Here is a 16,179-nt window from a genome sequence, read left to right as displayed (position 1 = left end):
ATTCCGCCCCAGGTTCTAACATCCCTGAAAAACCGGTTCTATGTCTGACCGATTTGGAGGTGGCCACTGGCGCTCCAGGAAGACCCGGGAAAATTGCTCCTCAATTTGAAAATGCCTTCCTCTCCCACCCCAGCCCATTAACAGGCTCCTCGAGGAGGTGAATAGGCCACTAATTGGAGGCAGCTTGCTGGCTTTTAGCTCAGTGGGCTAGACATCTGGGGCGAAATTCTCCCCCAACGGCGCGGTGTCCGCCGACTGGCGCCCAAGACGGCGCCAATCAGACGGGCATCACGCCGCCCCAAAGGTGCGGAATGCTCCGCATCTTTGGGGGCCGAGCCCCAACATTGAGGGGCTAGGCCGACGCCGGAGGGATTTCCGCCCCGCCAGCTGGCGGAAATGGCGTTTGTTGCCCCGCCAGCTGGCGCGGAAATGACATTCGGGGCGGCACATGCGCGGGAGCGTCAGCGGCCGCTGACAGTTTCCCGCGCATGCGCAGTGGGGAGAGTCACTTCCGCCTCCGCCATGGTGGAGGCCGTAGCGGAAGGGAAAGAGTGCCCCCACGGCACAGGCCCGCCCGCGGATCGGTGGGCCCCGATCGCGGGCCAGGCCACCGTGGGGGCACCCCCCGGGGTCAGATCGCCCCGCGCCCCTCCAGGACCCCGGAGCCCGCCCACGCCGCCTTGTCCCGCCGGTAAATACCTACTTTAATTTACGCCGGCGGGACAGGCAATTTCTTGGCGGGACTTCGGCCCATCCGGGCCGGAGAATTGAGCGGGGGGGCCCCGCCAACCGGCGCGGCCCGATTCCCGCCCCCGCCCAATCTCCGGTACCGGAGACTTCGGCTGGGGCGGGGGCGGGATTCACGGCGGCCAACGGCCATTCTCCGACCCGGCGGGGGGGGGGGTCGGAGAATGATGCCCCTGGTTTGCGATACAAAATTAAGACCAGCAGCACGGGTTCAATTCCCGTAGGGGCATTTCACAGTAACTTCATACTTGTGACAATAAAGTATGGGCAACATGGTAGCATATTGCTTAGCACAATTGCTTCACAGCTCCAGGGTCCCAGGTTCGATTCCCGGCTTGGATCACTGTCTGTGTGGAGTCTGTACATCCTCCCCATGACTGCGTGGGTTTCCTCCGGGTGCTCCGGTTTCCTCCCACAGTCCAAAGATGTGCGGGTTAGATGGATTGGCTTTGATAAATTGCCCTTCGTGTCCAAAATTGCCCTTAGTGTTGGGTGGGGTTACTGGGTTATGGGGATAGGGTGGAGGTGTGGGCTTAAGTAGGGTGCTCTTTCCAAGAGCCGGTGCAGACTCGATGGGCCGAATGGCCTCCTTCTGCACTGTAAATTCTATGATTCCTCACCCTCCACCACCCCACCTCACCCTGCCCTCTCTTTGAAAACCATGGAACCTTCCAGAAGCATCAGAATTCAGACACGCCTTCCGGTAACACCATCTTCAATCTACATCCACACTCACAAACACGTTGAAAATCTTGCCCAGGGAGATAGCAGGGGCGTCTAGATTGGCCTCTCGGGCGGCACGGTGGCGCAGTGGTTAGCACTGCTGCCTCACGGCGCCGTGGACCCGGGTTCAATCCTGGCCCAGGGACACCGCCCGCGTGGAGTTTGCACATTCTCCCCGTGTCTGCATGCGTCTCACCCCCCACGACCCAAAAAGATGTGCAGGGTAGGTGAATTGGCCACACTAAATTGCCCCTTAATTCGAAAATCATTTTTTAATAAGATTGGCCTCTCTGCTCTGAGGTTACGAAGGGCCACGTTCCCCGCTCCTCCTTACCGTGTGAACTCGGCTAGAAAAACAGGCAGCTCGAGCTTGGGACTGGCTTTCACTATGAAACTCCGGCGGTTGAATATCCAGGCAGCTGTCAATATCTGGGCTCCTTTGTGAAGAACGTGCTTTGCTTGGGGCACTAACCTGCATATTAACACCTGTTAACCCCAACCAAGATGGCTGACACCTTCCGTACCGCCAGGGATGTTTGCAACCAGGAGGAGGCCATTCAGTGCTTTGCCTCTGTACTGGTTCTTTGTGCCAGTAATAAAAAAAAACTAATTTCTGCCTCTCTAAAACCCTGCCTCTGCTACTAATATTCATCGCCTTTCACTCAAAAGGCCTCTCTGCTTCAACCAGAGTCTGTGGCAGAACATTCCATACCCCACCAAGTCTCTGAGCAGAAACATTTTCCTTAACCTCTCTCTTTAGCACTAATCTTAAATCGAAAATCATTTTTTAATAAGATTGGCCTCTCTGCTCCTAGGTTACGAAGGGCCACGTTCGGGGGGGAGGGGGGGATTCTCTCCCAGGCCACTCATCCGGGTCCTAATCACGCACGGCGCGATAACCATAAGACCCTAAGACAGAGGAGCAGAATTAGGCCACTCGGCCCATCGAGTCTGCTCCGCCATTCACTCATGGCTGATATTTTTCTCATCCCCATTCTCCTGCCTTCTCCCCATAACCCCTGATCCCCTTATTAATCAAGAACCTACCTATCTCTGTCTTAAAGACACTCAGTGATTTGGCCTCCACAGCCTTCTGTGGCAGAGTTCCACAGATTCACCGCCCTCTGGCTGAAGAAATTCCTTCTCATCTCAGTTTTAAAGGATCGTCCCTTTAATCTGTGATTGTGTCCTCGGGTTCTAGTTTTTCCTACAAGTGGAAACATCCTCTCCACATCCACTCTATCCAGGCCTCGCCTGTAAGTTTCAATAAGGTCCCCCCTCATCCTTCTTGATGCACGATCAATTGCACAAAGACTAAAGTTGGGTACAACTGTGGCTTTATTACAGTCAGATGCGTGGCCTCCTGCTGCAGCTGGCGAAATGGCAGGGCACTGGAGGTCATGAATATTTATACAGTTCTCCGTGGGCGGAGCCAGCCGGCAGGAGCTACCGGCGAACCTGTAGTGCGGGTCCTACCTTACATCTCCTATTACAGTGGATCACCACATTCACCCCCTGTTAAAAATGAGTCCGGTGGGGGTGACGTGAAACTATATATAATTAGTGGAATTATGTACAGTGGTAGGGAAAGAAAAGTCCATGTTGACGGTCCAGAGTCCGTCAAAGGTTCAGCCGGTCCGGTGCTTTGGTGCTTCGTTGGGATCGGCGTAATGGTGGCGGCGAAGTCGGAGCTGGCGGTGGTGGAGGTGGCCTCGATGGCGGTGGTGGCGGTTCTCATGCTGGCCAGTCATCGGGGAACTCTGGGAGCGTGCAGAAGTCCTCTTCGTCCTCTTGTGCGGAAAAGGGGATGGGGGGGGGGGTTGTCTGGTTGGGTCGATATTGGCGGCGCGGTGGGAGGTGGGGGGGGGTGCGCATTGGTGGGGGTGTGTGTTGGGGTGGAACCTGACGGTGCCAGGTCCCTGAGGGAGACAGTATCTTGGCGGCCGTCAGGGAACTCAACGTAGGCATATTGAGGGTTGGCGTGGAGCAGGTGAACCCTGTCCACCAAGGGGTCCGCCTTGTGGAGTCGGACGTGCCTACGGAGAAGGACTGGTCCTGGAGCAGTGAGCCAAGTCGGGAGCGACACACCGGATGTGGACTTCCTGGGGAAGGTAAAAACACGTTCATGGGGTGTGTTATTAGTGGCGGTGCACAATAGTGACCAGATGGAGTGCAGAGCGTCAGGGAGGACCTCCTGCCAGCGAGAGGCTGGGAGGTTCCTGGACCGTGGGGCCAGCTGGATGGCCCTCCAAACCGTCCCATTCTCCCGTTCTACTTGCCCGTTTCCCTGGAGGCTGTACCCCTGCTGAGCAGGAACTGACGCAGCTCATCGCTCATGAATGAGGATCCATTGTCACTGTGGATGTAGGCGGGGAAACCGAACAGAGCGAAGATGGTGCTGAGGGCCTTGATAACGGTGGCAGACGTCATATCGGGGCATGGGATGGCGAAGGGGAATCTGGAGTACTCATCGACGACACTGAGAATATACGTGGTACGGTCGGTGGAGGGGAGGGGCCCTTTGAAATCCACGCTGAGGCGTTCAAAGGGGTGGGAAGCCTTCACCAGGCGCGCACGGTCTGGCCCGTAGAAGTGCGGCTTGCACTCCGCACAGACCTGGCAGTCCCTGGTGACTGTCCTTACTTCCTCGATGGAGTAGGGCAGATTGCGAGCTTTGACCAGATGGTACAATCGAGTGACCCCCGGGTGACAAAGGCTGTCGTGTAGGGCCCGGAGTAGGTCCACTTGTGCGCTGGCACACGTACCTCGGGAGAGGGCGTCTGGGGGCTTGTTGAGTTTACCGGGGCGATACAAGATCTCGTAATTATAGGTGGAGAGCTCGATTCTCCACCGCAAGATTTTATCATTTTTGATCTTGCCCCGCTGTGTGTTATTGAACATGAAGGCTACCGACCGTTGGTCCGTAAGGAGAGTGAATCTCTTACCGGCCAGGTAATGCCTCCAATGCCGCACAACTTCAACGATAGCTTGGGCCTCCTTTTCGACGGCTGAGTGTCGAATTTCAGAAGCATGAAGGTTGCGGGAAAAGAATGCCACGGGTCTGCCTGCCTGGTTTAGAGTGGCGGCAAGGGCGATGTCGGAAGCGTCGCTTTCTACTTGGAAAGGCAGCGACTCATCCACTGCGCGCATCCTGGCCTTGGCGATGTCTGCTCTGATGCGGGCAAAAGCGTGTTGTGCCTCGGCCGTGAGGGGGAATTGGGTGGACTGATTGAGTGGGCGGGCCTTGTCCGCATAGTTTGGGACCCACTGAGCGTAGTAGGAAAAGAACCCCAGGCAGCGTTTGAGGGCCTTGGGGCAGTGGGGGAGGGGAAGTTCCATGAGGGGGCGCATGCGGTTCGGTCGGGCCCCGAGAAGGCCATTTTGGACTACATAGCCGAGAATGACTAACCGGGTCGTGCTGAACACACACTTCTCTTTGTTGTAGGTCAGGTTGAGAAGAGTGGCAGTGCGGAGGAATTTATCGAGGTTGGCATCGTGGTCCTGCTGGTCATGGCCGCAGATGGTGACATTATCTAAGTACGGAAAGGTGGCCCGCAAACCGTACTGGTCGACCATTCGGTCCATCTCTCCTTGGAAGACCAAGACCCCATTTGTGACACCGAATGGGACCCTAAGGAAGTGGTAGAGGCGACCGTCCGCCTCGAAGGCAGTGTATGGCCGGCCGGACTTCTGGATGGGGAGCTGGTGGTAGGCGGATTTCAGGTAAATTGTTGAGAAGACCCGGTACTGCGCAATCTGATTGACCATATCAGATATGCGTGGGAGGGGGTACGCATCGAGTTGCGTGTACCGATTGATGGTCTGGCTGTAATCCACGACCATCCTGTGTTTCTCCCCAGTTTTAACCACTACCACTTGGGTTCTCCATGGGCTGTTGCTGGCCTCGATAATACCCTCCTTAAGCAGCCGCTGGACTTCGGACCTGATGAAGGTCTTGTCCTGGGTGCTGTACCGTCTGCTCCTAGTGGCAACGGGCTTTCAATCCGCAGTTAGGTTTGCAAAAAGGGAGGGGGGATCGACCTTGAGGGTCGCGAGGCCGCAAACGGTAAAGGGGGGTAAGGGCCCGCCGAATTTGAGTGTGAGGCTCTGGAGGTTGCACTGGAAGTCCAGGCCCAACAGGAGTGCAGCGCAGAGATTAGGAAGGACATAGAGGCGGAAGTTACTAAATTCTACGCCCTGAACCGTGAGGGTGACTGTACAAAAGCCTCAGATCGGGACGGAGTGGGATCCGGAGGCTAGGGCGATCCTTTGATTGGCAGGGTGGACCGCGAGGGACAGGGCCTTACTGTATCTGGGTGAACGAAGCTTTCGGTGCTCCCGGAGTCCAGCAGGCACGAGGTCGCGTGGCCGTTGATTGTAACTGTCGTCGACGCGGTGGCCCGGTTGTGCGGGCGAGATTGGTCCAGTGTCATCGAAGCGAGCTGCGGGTAGCCATCGGATGCTTCGGGTGGCGAGCGGGTGTGGTTCCAATGTTGAGATGTCCGGGGACCCTGTGGTGAACAAGATGGCGGCGCCCATGGTGCGCACATTGCGGGGTCGGGACAAGATGGCGTCGCCCATGGTGCGCACATTGTGGGGTCGGGACAAGATGGCGTCGCCCATGGTGCGCACATTGTGGGGTCGGGACAAGATGGCGGCGCCCATTGGTCGCACATGGACCCGGGAGGAGAAGATGGCGGCTCCCATTGTGCGTCTGGCGTGGGGGAGGGGGCGATAGCGGGCGCGATCACAGCAACTGCGCGGGCCTGACACACAGCCGCGAAGTGGCCCTTTTTACTGCAGGCTTTACAAGCTGCAGTGCGAGCCGGGCAGTGTTGGCGGGGGTGCTTCTGCTGCCTGCAGAAGTAGCAGGGGGGACCCCCGGGGTGTGCGGATCGGCGTGCGGTGCAGGTGTATTGCGAAGGAAGGCCCCGGCTGAGGAGGTTGTCGGCGGGGTCCAGGAGGGGTAGGAAGGGGTAGAAGGGTGGGCAGCGCGGCGGGAGAGGTACGATTGTACGTTACGAGATGCGACCGTCATGGAGAGCGCCAAGGTTTCGCCTCCGCCAGTTCGAGCGTTGCCCCTTCCAGTAATCGTTCTCGGATGCGGTCCGACGCAATCCCCGTCACGAAGGCATCGCGCATGAGGAGATTCGCGTGTTCGGCGGCCGTGACGGCCTGGCAGTCACAGTCCCGGACAAGTGGAATTAGGGCCCGCCAGAAGTCTTCGATGGACTCACCAGGTAGTTGCGAGCGGGTGGCAAGTACATGCCTGGCGAAGAGCGTGTTCGCCTTCTGCGCGTCGTGTTCTTTGAGGAGTTCCATTGCTTTTGTGTAAGTCGTGGCGTCTTGGATCAACGGGAACACGCTGGAGCTCAGTCTGGAGTACAGGACGTTTATCTTCTGAGCCTCTGTTGGCGCGGGGTCCGCCGCGTTGATGTAAGCCTCGAAACATGCTAGCCAGTGAGCAAAGTCTTTCCTGGCGTCGGGCGAGTGAGGATCCAGCTGCAGGCGATCGGCCTTAATTCGGTCCATTCTGTGGAAAATCTGACTGTAATAAATTGATGCACGATCAATTGCACAAAGACTAAAGTTGGGTACAACTGTGGCTTTATTACAGTCAGAAGCGTGGCCTCCTGCTGCAGCTGGCGAAATGGCAGGGCACTGGAGGTCATGCATATTTATACAGTTCTCCCTGGGCGGAGCCAGCCGGCAGGAGCTACCGGCGAACCTGTAGTGCAGGTCCTACCTTACATCTCCTATTACAGTGGATCACCACACTTCTGAACTCCAACGAGTACAGACCCAGAGTTCTCAACCGTTCCTCATATGACAAGCTCTTCATTCCAGGGATCATTCTTGTGAACCTCCTCTGGACCCTTTCCAAGGCCAGCACATCCTTCCTTAGATACGGGGCCAAAACTGCTCACAATACTCCAAATGGGGTCTGACCAGAGCCTTATACAGCCTCAGAAATACATCCCTGCTCTTGTATTCTAGCCCTCTCGACATGAATGCTAACATTAAATTTGCCTTCCTAACTGCCGACTGAACCTGCACGTTAACCTGAATAGAATCTTGAATAAGGACTCCCAAGTCCCTTTGTGCTTCTGATTTCCTAAGCATATCCCCATTTAGAAAATAGTCTATGCCACCATTCCTCCTTCCAAAGTGCATAACCTCACACTTTCCCACATCTGCCACTTCTTTGCCCGAGCTTAACGAAAGCTTTTCCCTCACAAATGAAAATGGCTCAGCAGTGATGCTTTGAAACAAGCAGCCCGCGGAGATTCTCACCTTCATGAGGACCGACTCGGTCAACTTCTCCCGGTTTACGATCTTTATCGCGACCTTCTGTCCCGTAATACAGTGAATCCCGAGCTTTACCAGACCTGTAAGGAAAGACAAGGGAGACAACACGCGTTACAATTAATCACATCTCAGTTATTTAGCCAATCGAGGATTCTGGTATGGCGGATGAGTCAACTCTGCTCCTCCTAGTCCCCAAGAGGCTCTAGGCCTCAATTGTTGATGGACAGTGGCCATTTTGGTAAGAAACTCTTTCGAAATCCGCTTAGTTATTCAAAGAAGAACATTATTTGTCAATGGAGGGTGTTCTCTCCACAAGGAGAAACATTTTTGGAATTAAATTGTTTCTATTTCTCCCCACTTTTCTCCTCTCTTCCCCTGAGGAGATGATCCCACGCTGAGCAGGTGGAACACCTCCTCTGCTTCACTTTCGCACTGAGCCAGTGGCTGTCGCTCGCTTACTTGGGAGGGGCATCACTGCTGAGCTCAATTCTATGCCAGTCCAATGCTGGGTCAGCATCGTCCAGTAGGAGGCACTGGTTAGTGATCAAGAGGGGAGGCCCTCAGGCGGTTTCTCGTCCCATCCATAGTCCAGCAACATTGAGGACACCGTGTGACATTTTGACCAAACTTAGATCTGTCAACGCTCAGACAGATAGGGAGGTTGGGCAAGAGGGCAGAGAAAACCACTGTCGGACAGAGAGAAGGACGGACAGGGTGGAGAGAGAAAGAGAGAGCGAGAAAGGCAGTGTAAGAGAGGGGGGGGGGGGGGAGAGAGGGCAGGAGATACAGAGGGAGAGGAAGGAAGAGAGAGGACGTCACTTTACGACAGAGAGAGGGAGCAATAGGACGGAGGGAGAGTGAGAGAGATAGGGAGAGCCACTGTAAGACAGAGAGAGAGCAATAGGAGGGGGGGGGAGAGGGAGAGAGAGGGAGAGAGAGAGCCACTGTAAGACAAAGAGAGAGCAATAGAAGAGAACGAGAGAGAGAGAGAGAGAGAGAAAGCCACAAGAGAGCAATAGAGAGAGAGCAAGAGAGAGGGCCGCTATAAGACAGAGAGGAGTTGAGGGAGAGAAAGGGCAGAATGCATCATTATTAGAAATGAGAATTGGTTCTCCATTGATTTACTCGACTAAATAAATGTTAAATAAAATAGAGAGAGAGAGAGTGGGTCGTTGTAAGAGAGGGCGAGAGAGAGAGAGAGAGAGAGGGAGAAGCATAATAAAAGAGTTGACGAGAGAAAGAGAGGGAAGGGTAGAGGGAAAGAGAGGGGGATGCAGTGTAAGAGAGACAGGTGGAGAGCAAGCCAGTGTAAGATGGGGAGTGGGAAGGAGAGAAAGTGAGAGAGAAAGTGAGAGCGGCAGAGCAGAAGGGAGAAGAGAAATGCCCCGCTAATTCTCACTCTATCTCTGGTTCTCACCAGCCCCCCCTCTTTCTCGTTCACATCCCTTCCATACTGACCACTTCCCTTCCTCCTGTGAACCCCGACTCTCCTGCAGCAACCTCAGGAACAATACACTCGAGAGGAGGCCTAACCTCTTGCGCTGGGAAGCGGGGGAAAGGTCAATCCTTTCTCCCGGGAACAGGCTTTCGGAAAGGACTACCAACAACAGGATAATAGGGATAACATCCAGCTGAGCCGCTGTCAACAGCCATTTGAAATGAAATTATGTGTAAGGGATTGTCTTGTCCACATCATCAGGGGAAGCGCGGGGCCAATGAAGATGGAAAGACCTGAGGCCTAGAGCTGCTGAAATGCCTCCTCCTCATCCTTTCCAAACGAGATTAGTCCACTCCCCAGATAGTTCACAGCAGAGAGATTACAAAGGCAGCATTCCCTCAGTGTACGTCTCAAATCAAGTTCAGACAACAAATAGAAGTTCACAATCAAGGGGAAAAGGGTAAGATGGCGACCTGCTGCAGTGATGCTGTTTCCCAACGTCGTTCTGTACTGAGGCAGCGCTGCACTGCCCGAGGCGCTGTCCCTCAGCGAGGTGTTAAACCAAGGCCCCTGGGTGTGTCCCATCCCCCCCCCCCCTCCCCCCTCACGCCCCACTAGAAGGTCCCCAGAGGAGCAGGGGAATTGTCCCAAGTGGTTCTGGACAGTATCAACCCCCACAATCAACATCGCGGGGAAAGGAAAACCTTCCGTCCATCTATTTAATGCCTGTTTGTGGCAGCTTGCTGTGCGCAAATTGGCCAGGATTCCGAAATGATGTCAAAAGGAAAGCAACCAATTGGCTATCACAGGGTAGCCGGAGGTTGTGAAAGGCGCTTGATAAATGCAGATCTGCCTGTCTCTGTTCTGGAAGTGGCCAAAATCTTGGCTCCGCCTGAATCTGTCTCTGGGATGCCGGCAGGCGAGAGAGAGAGAGCGAGAGAGATCGATGTGTTCCACAAGTGTCGCATTGAAGGTAAAATTGCTTTCCCCCCCATTAATATGAAGCGCTAATTCCGTACTTTTATTTCAAACCACAAACTGGTTCTGATTCTGGAAGTTTCGAGACCGCTCACTCAGGAACCCTTGTGGTAGTCTGTGTCGAGGTATTACGGTACCTGGTAATGCTGGAACACCATTGGTAGATATTGTATGTTTCCTATTGGTCAAGCTGTATGGTAGCTCCGCCCTGCTAGGCGGGGTATAAGAACCCGTGCCGCCCCAGCAGCCTTCTTTCTGTAGCTGAGCTACTGGGGGAAACATCTAGCTTATTAAAGCCTTCAGTTGGACTACAACCTCGCTTTAGTGGTCATTGATCGTGCATCAACCCTATTCTCCTTTAACGCAAACAGAAAATGCTGTAAATACTCCAGAGATCAGGGCGGCATTTAAAAGTGAGGAAAGTGAGGCATTCCCCACAGAGGCGGCTCGGAAGCACAGTGGTTAGCACTGCTGCCTCACGGCTCCAGTGTCCCGGGTTCGATTCCCGGCTTGGGTCACTGTCTGTGCGGAGTCTGCACGTCCTCCCAGTGTCTGAGTGGGTTTCCTCCGGGTGCTCCGGTTTCCTCCCACAGTCCAAAGATGTGCAGGTTAGGTGGATTGGCCATGCTAAATTGTCCTTAGTGACCAAAAAAGGTTAGGAGGGGTTATTGGGTTACGGTGATAGGGTGTCCTTAGTCTTACAGAGCCGAAGGGAATGGTGAAGGCTCAACGTTGAAATGAAATGAAATGAAAATCGCTTATTGTCACAAGTAGGCTTCAAATGAAGTTACTGTGAAAAGCCCCTAGTCGCCACATTCCGGCGCCTGTTCGGGGATGCTGGTACGGGAATTGAACCGTGCTGCTGGCCTGCCTTGGTCTGCTTTCAAAGCCAGCGATTTAGCCCTGTGCTAAACCAGCCCCTGGACTGGAAGACTTCACTGGAAGAGCGCCGCAGACCGAGGACAGAGATGTCGGCGTGAGGGCAAGGTGGAGATTCAAAATGGCAGGCCACCGGACGTTCGCTAACGTGCTTGAGGTCTGAATGGAGGCGGACGGGAAAACAGTCGCACGATCTGCCGTCGGTCTTCCCAATGTCAGGGGCGATCTCACTTTGACCAGGGTGTCAATCAAATGACAAGACTAAAATTTCCAGCCTGAAAATGGACATTTGAAGACAGATTGTTCAGCTCACCAGTGGCCCTGCACACCCCAAAGCACAAAACTATCTGATGGGAAAGGACACGTTCACACTATCACAGGCTGTAGACATTGTCAGAGCACTTAACCCCACAGATAGACAGATGAAGGCACTGACTACCCAATCGACTAGCCTTCAGTTAAGTCAAGGGAAAGACAGCAGGGTTGATGCAGTGAAAGAGCAACAAACAAATGCACTCCAGACGGAAGAAGATGTGCAGGAGGCTGTGGATGACTACACGGCGTTCACAGAGAGAAGGAAATGTCTCGTAATATGGACCAAACTGTAGAGTTTTTGGAAAACCCAATCACTGGGAAAGGACGTACAGAACGAGGGAATAAGTAAACGAGTCATCAGAGAGAGCGCAATAGAGTGAATGAGAAAGAAAGAGCAGAACCCAAAACGCCCATAAACTGAAGATGACGATGGGTTTGGGAATACAACAGGTTTAGGGACCACACACACACTGTATGAAATAGCTGGATGTGACAGTTCCCACAGCAAACAAATCATTCCGATCAGGGAGAGGGAGAGAAATCAGCCCACAACCAGAAATTTAAAATTGAAGCTTGATACTGGAAAGCAGAGTAACATCATTACTCTCCGAATATACCAGATATCCCCAGAGTAACATCATTACTCTCCGAATATACCAGATATCCCCAGAGTAACATCATCCCGCTCCGAATATACCAGATATCCCCAGAGTAACATCATTACTCTCCGAATATACCAGATATCCCCAGAGTAACATCATTAAACTCCAAATATACCAGATATTCCCAGAGTAACATCATTACTCTCCGAATATACCAGATATCCCCAGAGTAACATTACCCCGCTCCGACTGTATCAGATATTCCCAGAGTAACATTACCCCGCTCCGACTGTATCAGATATTCCCAGAGTAACATCATTACTCTCCGAATATACCAGATATCCCCAGAGTAACATTACCCCGCTCCGACTGTACCAGATATCCCCAGAGTAACATTACCCTGCTCCGACTGTATCAGATATTCCGAGAGTAACATTATTAATCTCCGACTATACCAGATATCCCCAGAGTAACATCATTACTCTCCGAATATACCAGATATTCCCAGAGTAACATTACCCCGCTCCGACTGTATCAGATATTCCCAGAGTAACATCATTACTCTCCGAATATACCAGATATCCCCAGAGTAACATCATTAAACTCCAAATATACCAGATATTCCCAGAGTAACATCATTACTCTCCGAATATACCAGATATCCCCAGAGTAACATTACCCCGCTCCGACTGTATCAGATATTCCCAGAGTAACATTACCCCGCTCCGACTGTATCAGATATTCCCAGAGTAACATCATTACTCTCCGAATATACCAGATATCCCCAGAGTAACATTACCCCGCTCCGACTGTACCAGATATCCCCAGAGTAACATTACCCTGCTCCGACTGTATCAGATATTCCGAGAGTAACATTATTAATCTCCGACTATACCAGATATCCCCAGAGTAACATCATTACTCTCCGAATATACCAGATATCCCCAGAGTAACATCATCCCGCTCCGACTGTATCAGATATTCCCAGAGTAACATCATTACTCTCCGACTATACCAGATATCCCAAGAGTAACATCATTAAACTCCAAATATACCAGATATTCCCAGAGTAACATCATTACTCTCCGAATATACCAGATATCCCCAGAGTAACATCATCCCGCTCCGACTGTATCAGATATTCCCAGAGCAACATCATTACTCTCCGACTATACCAGATATCCCCAGAGTAACATCATTACTCTCCGAATATACCAGATATCCCGAGAGTAACATTACCCCGCTCCGACTGTATCAGATATTCCCAGAGTAACATCATTACTCTCCGAATATACCAGATATCCCCAGAGTAACATCATTAAACTCCAAATATACCAGATATTCCCAGAGTAACATCATTACTCTCCGAATATACCAGATATCCCCAGAGTAACATTACCCCGCTCCGACTGTATCAGATATTCCCAGAGTAACATTACCCCGCTCCGACTGTATCAGATATTCCCAGAGTAACATCATTACTCTCCGAATATACCAGATATCCCCAGAGTAACATTACCCCGCTCCGACTGTACCAGATATCCCCAGAGTAACATTACCCTGCTCCGACTGTATCAGATATTCCGAGAGTAACATTATTAATCTCCGACTATACCAGATATCCCCAGAGTAACATCATTACTCTCCGAATATACCAGATATCCCCAGAGTAACATCATCCCGCTCCGACTGTATCAGATATTCCCAGAGTAACATCATTACTCTCCGACTATACCAGATATCCCCAGAGTAACATCATTAAACTCCAAATATACCAGATATTCCCAGAGTAACATCATTACTCTCCGAATATACCAGATATCCCCAGAGTAACATCATCCCGCTCCGACTGTATCAGATATTCCCAGAGCAACATCATTACTCTCCGACTATACCAGATATTCCCAGAGTAACATCATTAAACTCCAAATATACCCGATATTCCCAGAGTAACATCATTACTCTCCGAATATACCAGATATCCCCAGAGTAACATTATCCCGCTCCGACTATACCAGATATCCCCAGAGTAACATTATCCCGCTCCGACTATACCAGATATTCCCAGAGTAACATTACCACGCTCCGACTGTATCAGATATTTCCAGAGTAACATTATCCCGCTCCGAATATACCAGATATCCCCAGAGTAACATTATCCCGCTCCGACTGTATCAGATATTCCCAGAGCAACATCATTACTCTCCGACTATACCAGATATTCCCAGAGTAACATCATTAAACTCCAAATATACCAAATATTCCCAGAGTAACATTATCCCGCTCCGAATATACCAGATATTCCCAGGGTAACATTACCCGCTCCGACTGTACCAGATATTCCCAGAGTAACATTATCCCGCTCCCACTATACCAGATATTCCCAAAGTAACATCATCCCACTCCGACTGTACCAGATATTCCCAGAGAAACATCATTGCTCTCCGAATACACCAGATATTCCCAGAGTAACATTATCCCGCTCCGACTGTACCAGATATTCCCAAAGTAACATCATCCCGCTCCGACTGTACCAGATATTTCCAGAGTAACATTATCCCACTCCGACTGTACCAGATATTCCCAGAGTAACATTATCCCACTCCGACTGTACCAGATATTCCCAGAGTAACATTATCCCACTCCGACTGTACCAGATATTTCCAGAGTAACATTATCCCACTCCGACTGTACCAGATATTCCCAGAGTAACATTATCCCGCTACGACTGTACCAGATATTCCCAGAGTAACATCACCCCGCTCCGAATATACCAGATATTCCCAGAGTAACATTATCCCGCTCCGACTATACCAGATATTCCCAGAGTAACATCATCCCGCTCCGACTGTACCAGATATTCCCAGAGAAACATCATTGCTCTCCGAATATACCAAATATTCCCAGAGTAACATTATCCTGCTCCGACTGTACCATATATTCCCAAAGTAACATCATCCCGCTCCGACTGTACCAGATATTTCCAGAGTAACATTATCCCACTCCGACTGTACCAGATATTCCCAGAGTAACATTATCCCGCTCCGACTGTACCAGAAATTCCCAGAGTAACATTATCCCACTCCGACTGTACCAGATATTCCCAGAGTAACATTATCCCGCTCCGACTGTACCAGATATTCCCAGAGTAACATCATCCCGCTCCGAATATACCAGATATTCCCAGAGTAACATTATCCCGCTCCGACTGTACCAGATATTCCCAGAGTAACATCACCCCGCTCCGAATATACCAGATATTCCCAGAGTAACATTATCCCGCTCCGACTATACCAGATATTCCCAGAGTAACATCATCCCGCTCCGAGTATACCAGATATTCCCAGAGTAACATTATCCCGCTCCGACTATACCAGATATTCCCAGAGTAACATCATCCCGCTCCGACTGTACCAGATATTCCCAGAGAAACATCATTGCTCTCCGAATATACCAAATATTCCCAGAGTAACATTATCCTGCTCCGACTGTACCATATATTCCCAAAGTAACATCATCCTGCTCCGACTGTACCAGATATTTCCAGAGTAACATTATCCCACTCCGACTGTACCAGATATTCCCAGAGAAACATTATCCCGCTCCGACTGTACCAGATATTTCCAGAGTAACATTATCCCACTCCGACTGTACCAGATATTCCCAGAGTAACATTATCCCGCTACGACTGTACCAGATATTCCCAGAGTAACATCACCCCGCTCCGAATATACCAGATATTCCCAGAGTAACATTATCCCGCTCCGACTATACCAGATATTCCCAGAGTAACATCATCCCGCTCCGACTGTACCAGATATTCCCAGAGAAACATCATTGCTCTCCGAATATACCAAATATTCCCAGAGTAACATTATCCTGCTCCGACTGTACCATATATTCCCAAAGTAACATCATCCCGCTCCGACTGTACCAGATATTTCCAGAGTAACATTATCCCACTCCGACTGTACCAGATATTCCCAGAGTAACATTATCCCGCTCCGACTGTACCAGATATTTCCAGAGTAACATTATCCCACTCCGACTGTACCAGATATTCCCAGAGTAACATTATCCCGCTACGACTGTACCAGATATTCCCAGAGTAACATCATCCCGCTCCGAATATACCAGATATTCCCAGAGTAACATTATCCCGCTCCGACTATACCAGATATTCCCAGA

At 51.5% G+C, this 16,179-nt stretch overlaps 1 protein-coding gene across 3 annotated transcripts in view; it reads right to left on the bottom strand.

Moving 5' to 3' along the window:
- Positions 1 to 16,179, bottom strand: part of LOC140403940 (serine/threonine-protein kinase BRSK2-like) — a 498,437-nt gene that overhangs the window by 85,758 nt on the left and 396,500 nt on the right. For 2 of the 3 annotated variants that reach the window (XM_072492220.1, XM_072492222.1), the window contains exon 2: positions 7,765 to 7,859. In XM_072492220.1, the coding sequence (XP_072348321.1) occupies positions 7,765 to 7,859 (95 nt within the window). Of the gene's footprint in view, positions 1 to 7,764; positions 7,860 to 16,179 lie in introns of those variants that run through there. The other variant, XM_072492221.1, reaches the window with a different exon arrangement.

Source organism: Scyliorhinus torazame, chromosome 29 (genome assembly GCF_047496885.1).
Source record: "Scyliorhinus torazame isolate Kashiwa2021f chromosome 29, sScyTor2.1, whole genome shotgun sequence".
Lineage (NCBI taxonomy): Eukaryota > Metazoa > Chordata > Chondrichthyes > Carcharhiniformes > Scyliorhinidae > Scyliorhinus > Scyliorhinus torazame.
Note: the sequence above shows the minus strand (reverse complement) of the source record. Positions and strands in the feature narration are given on the sequence as shown.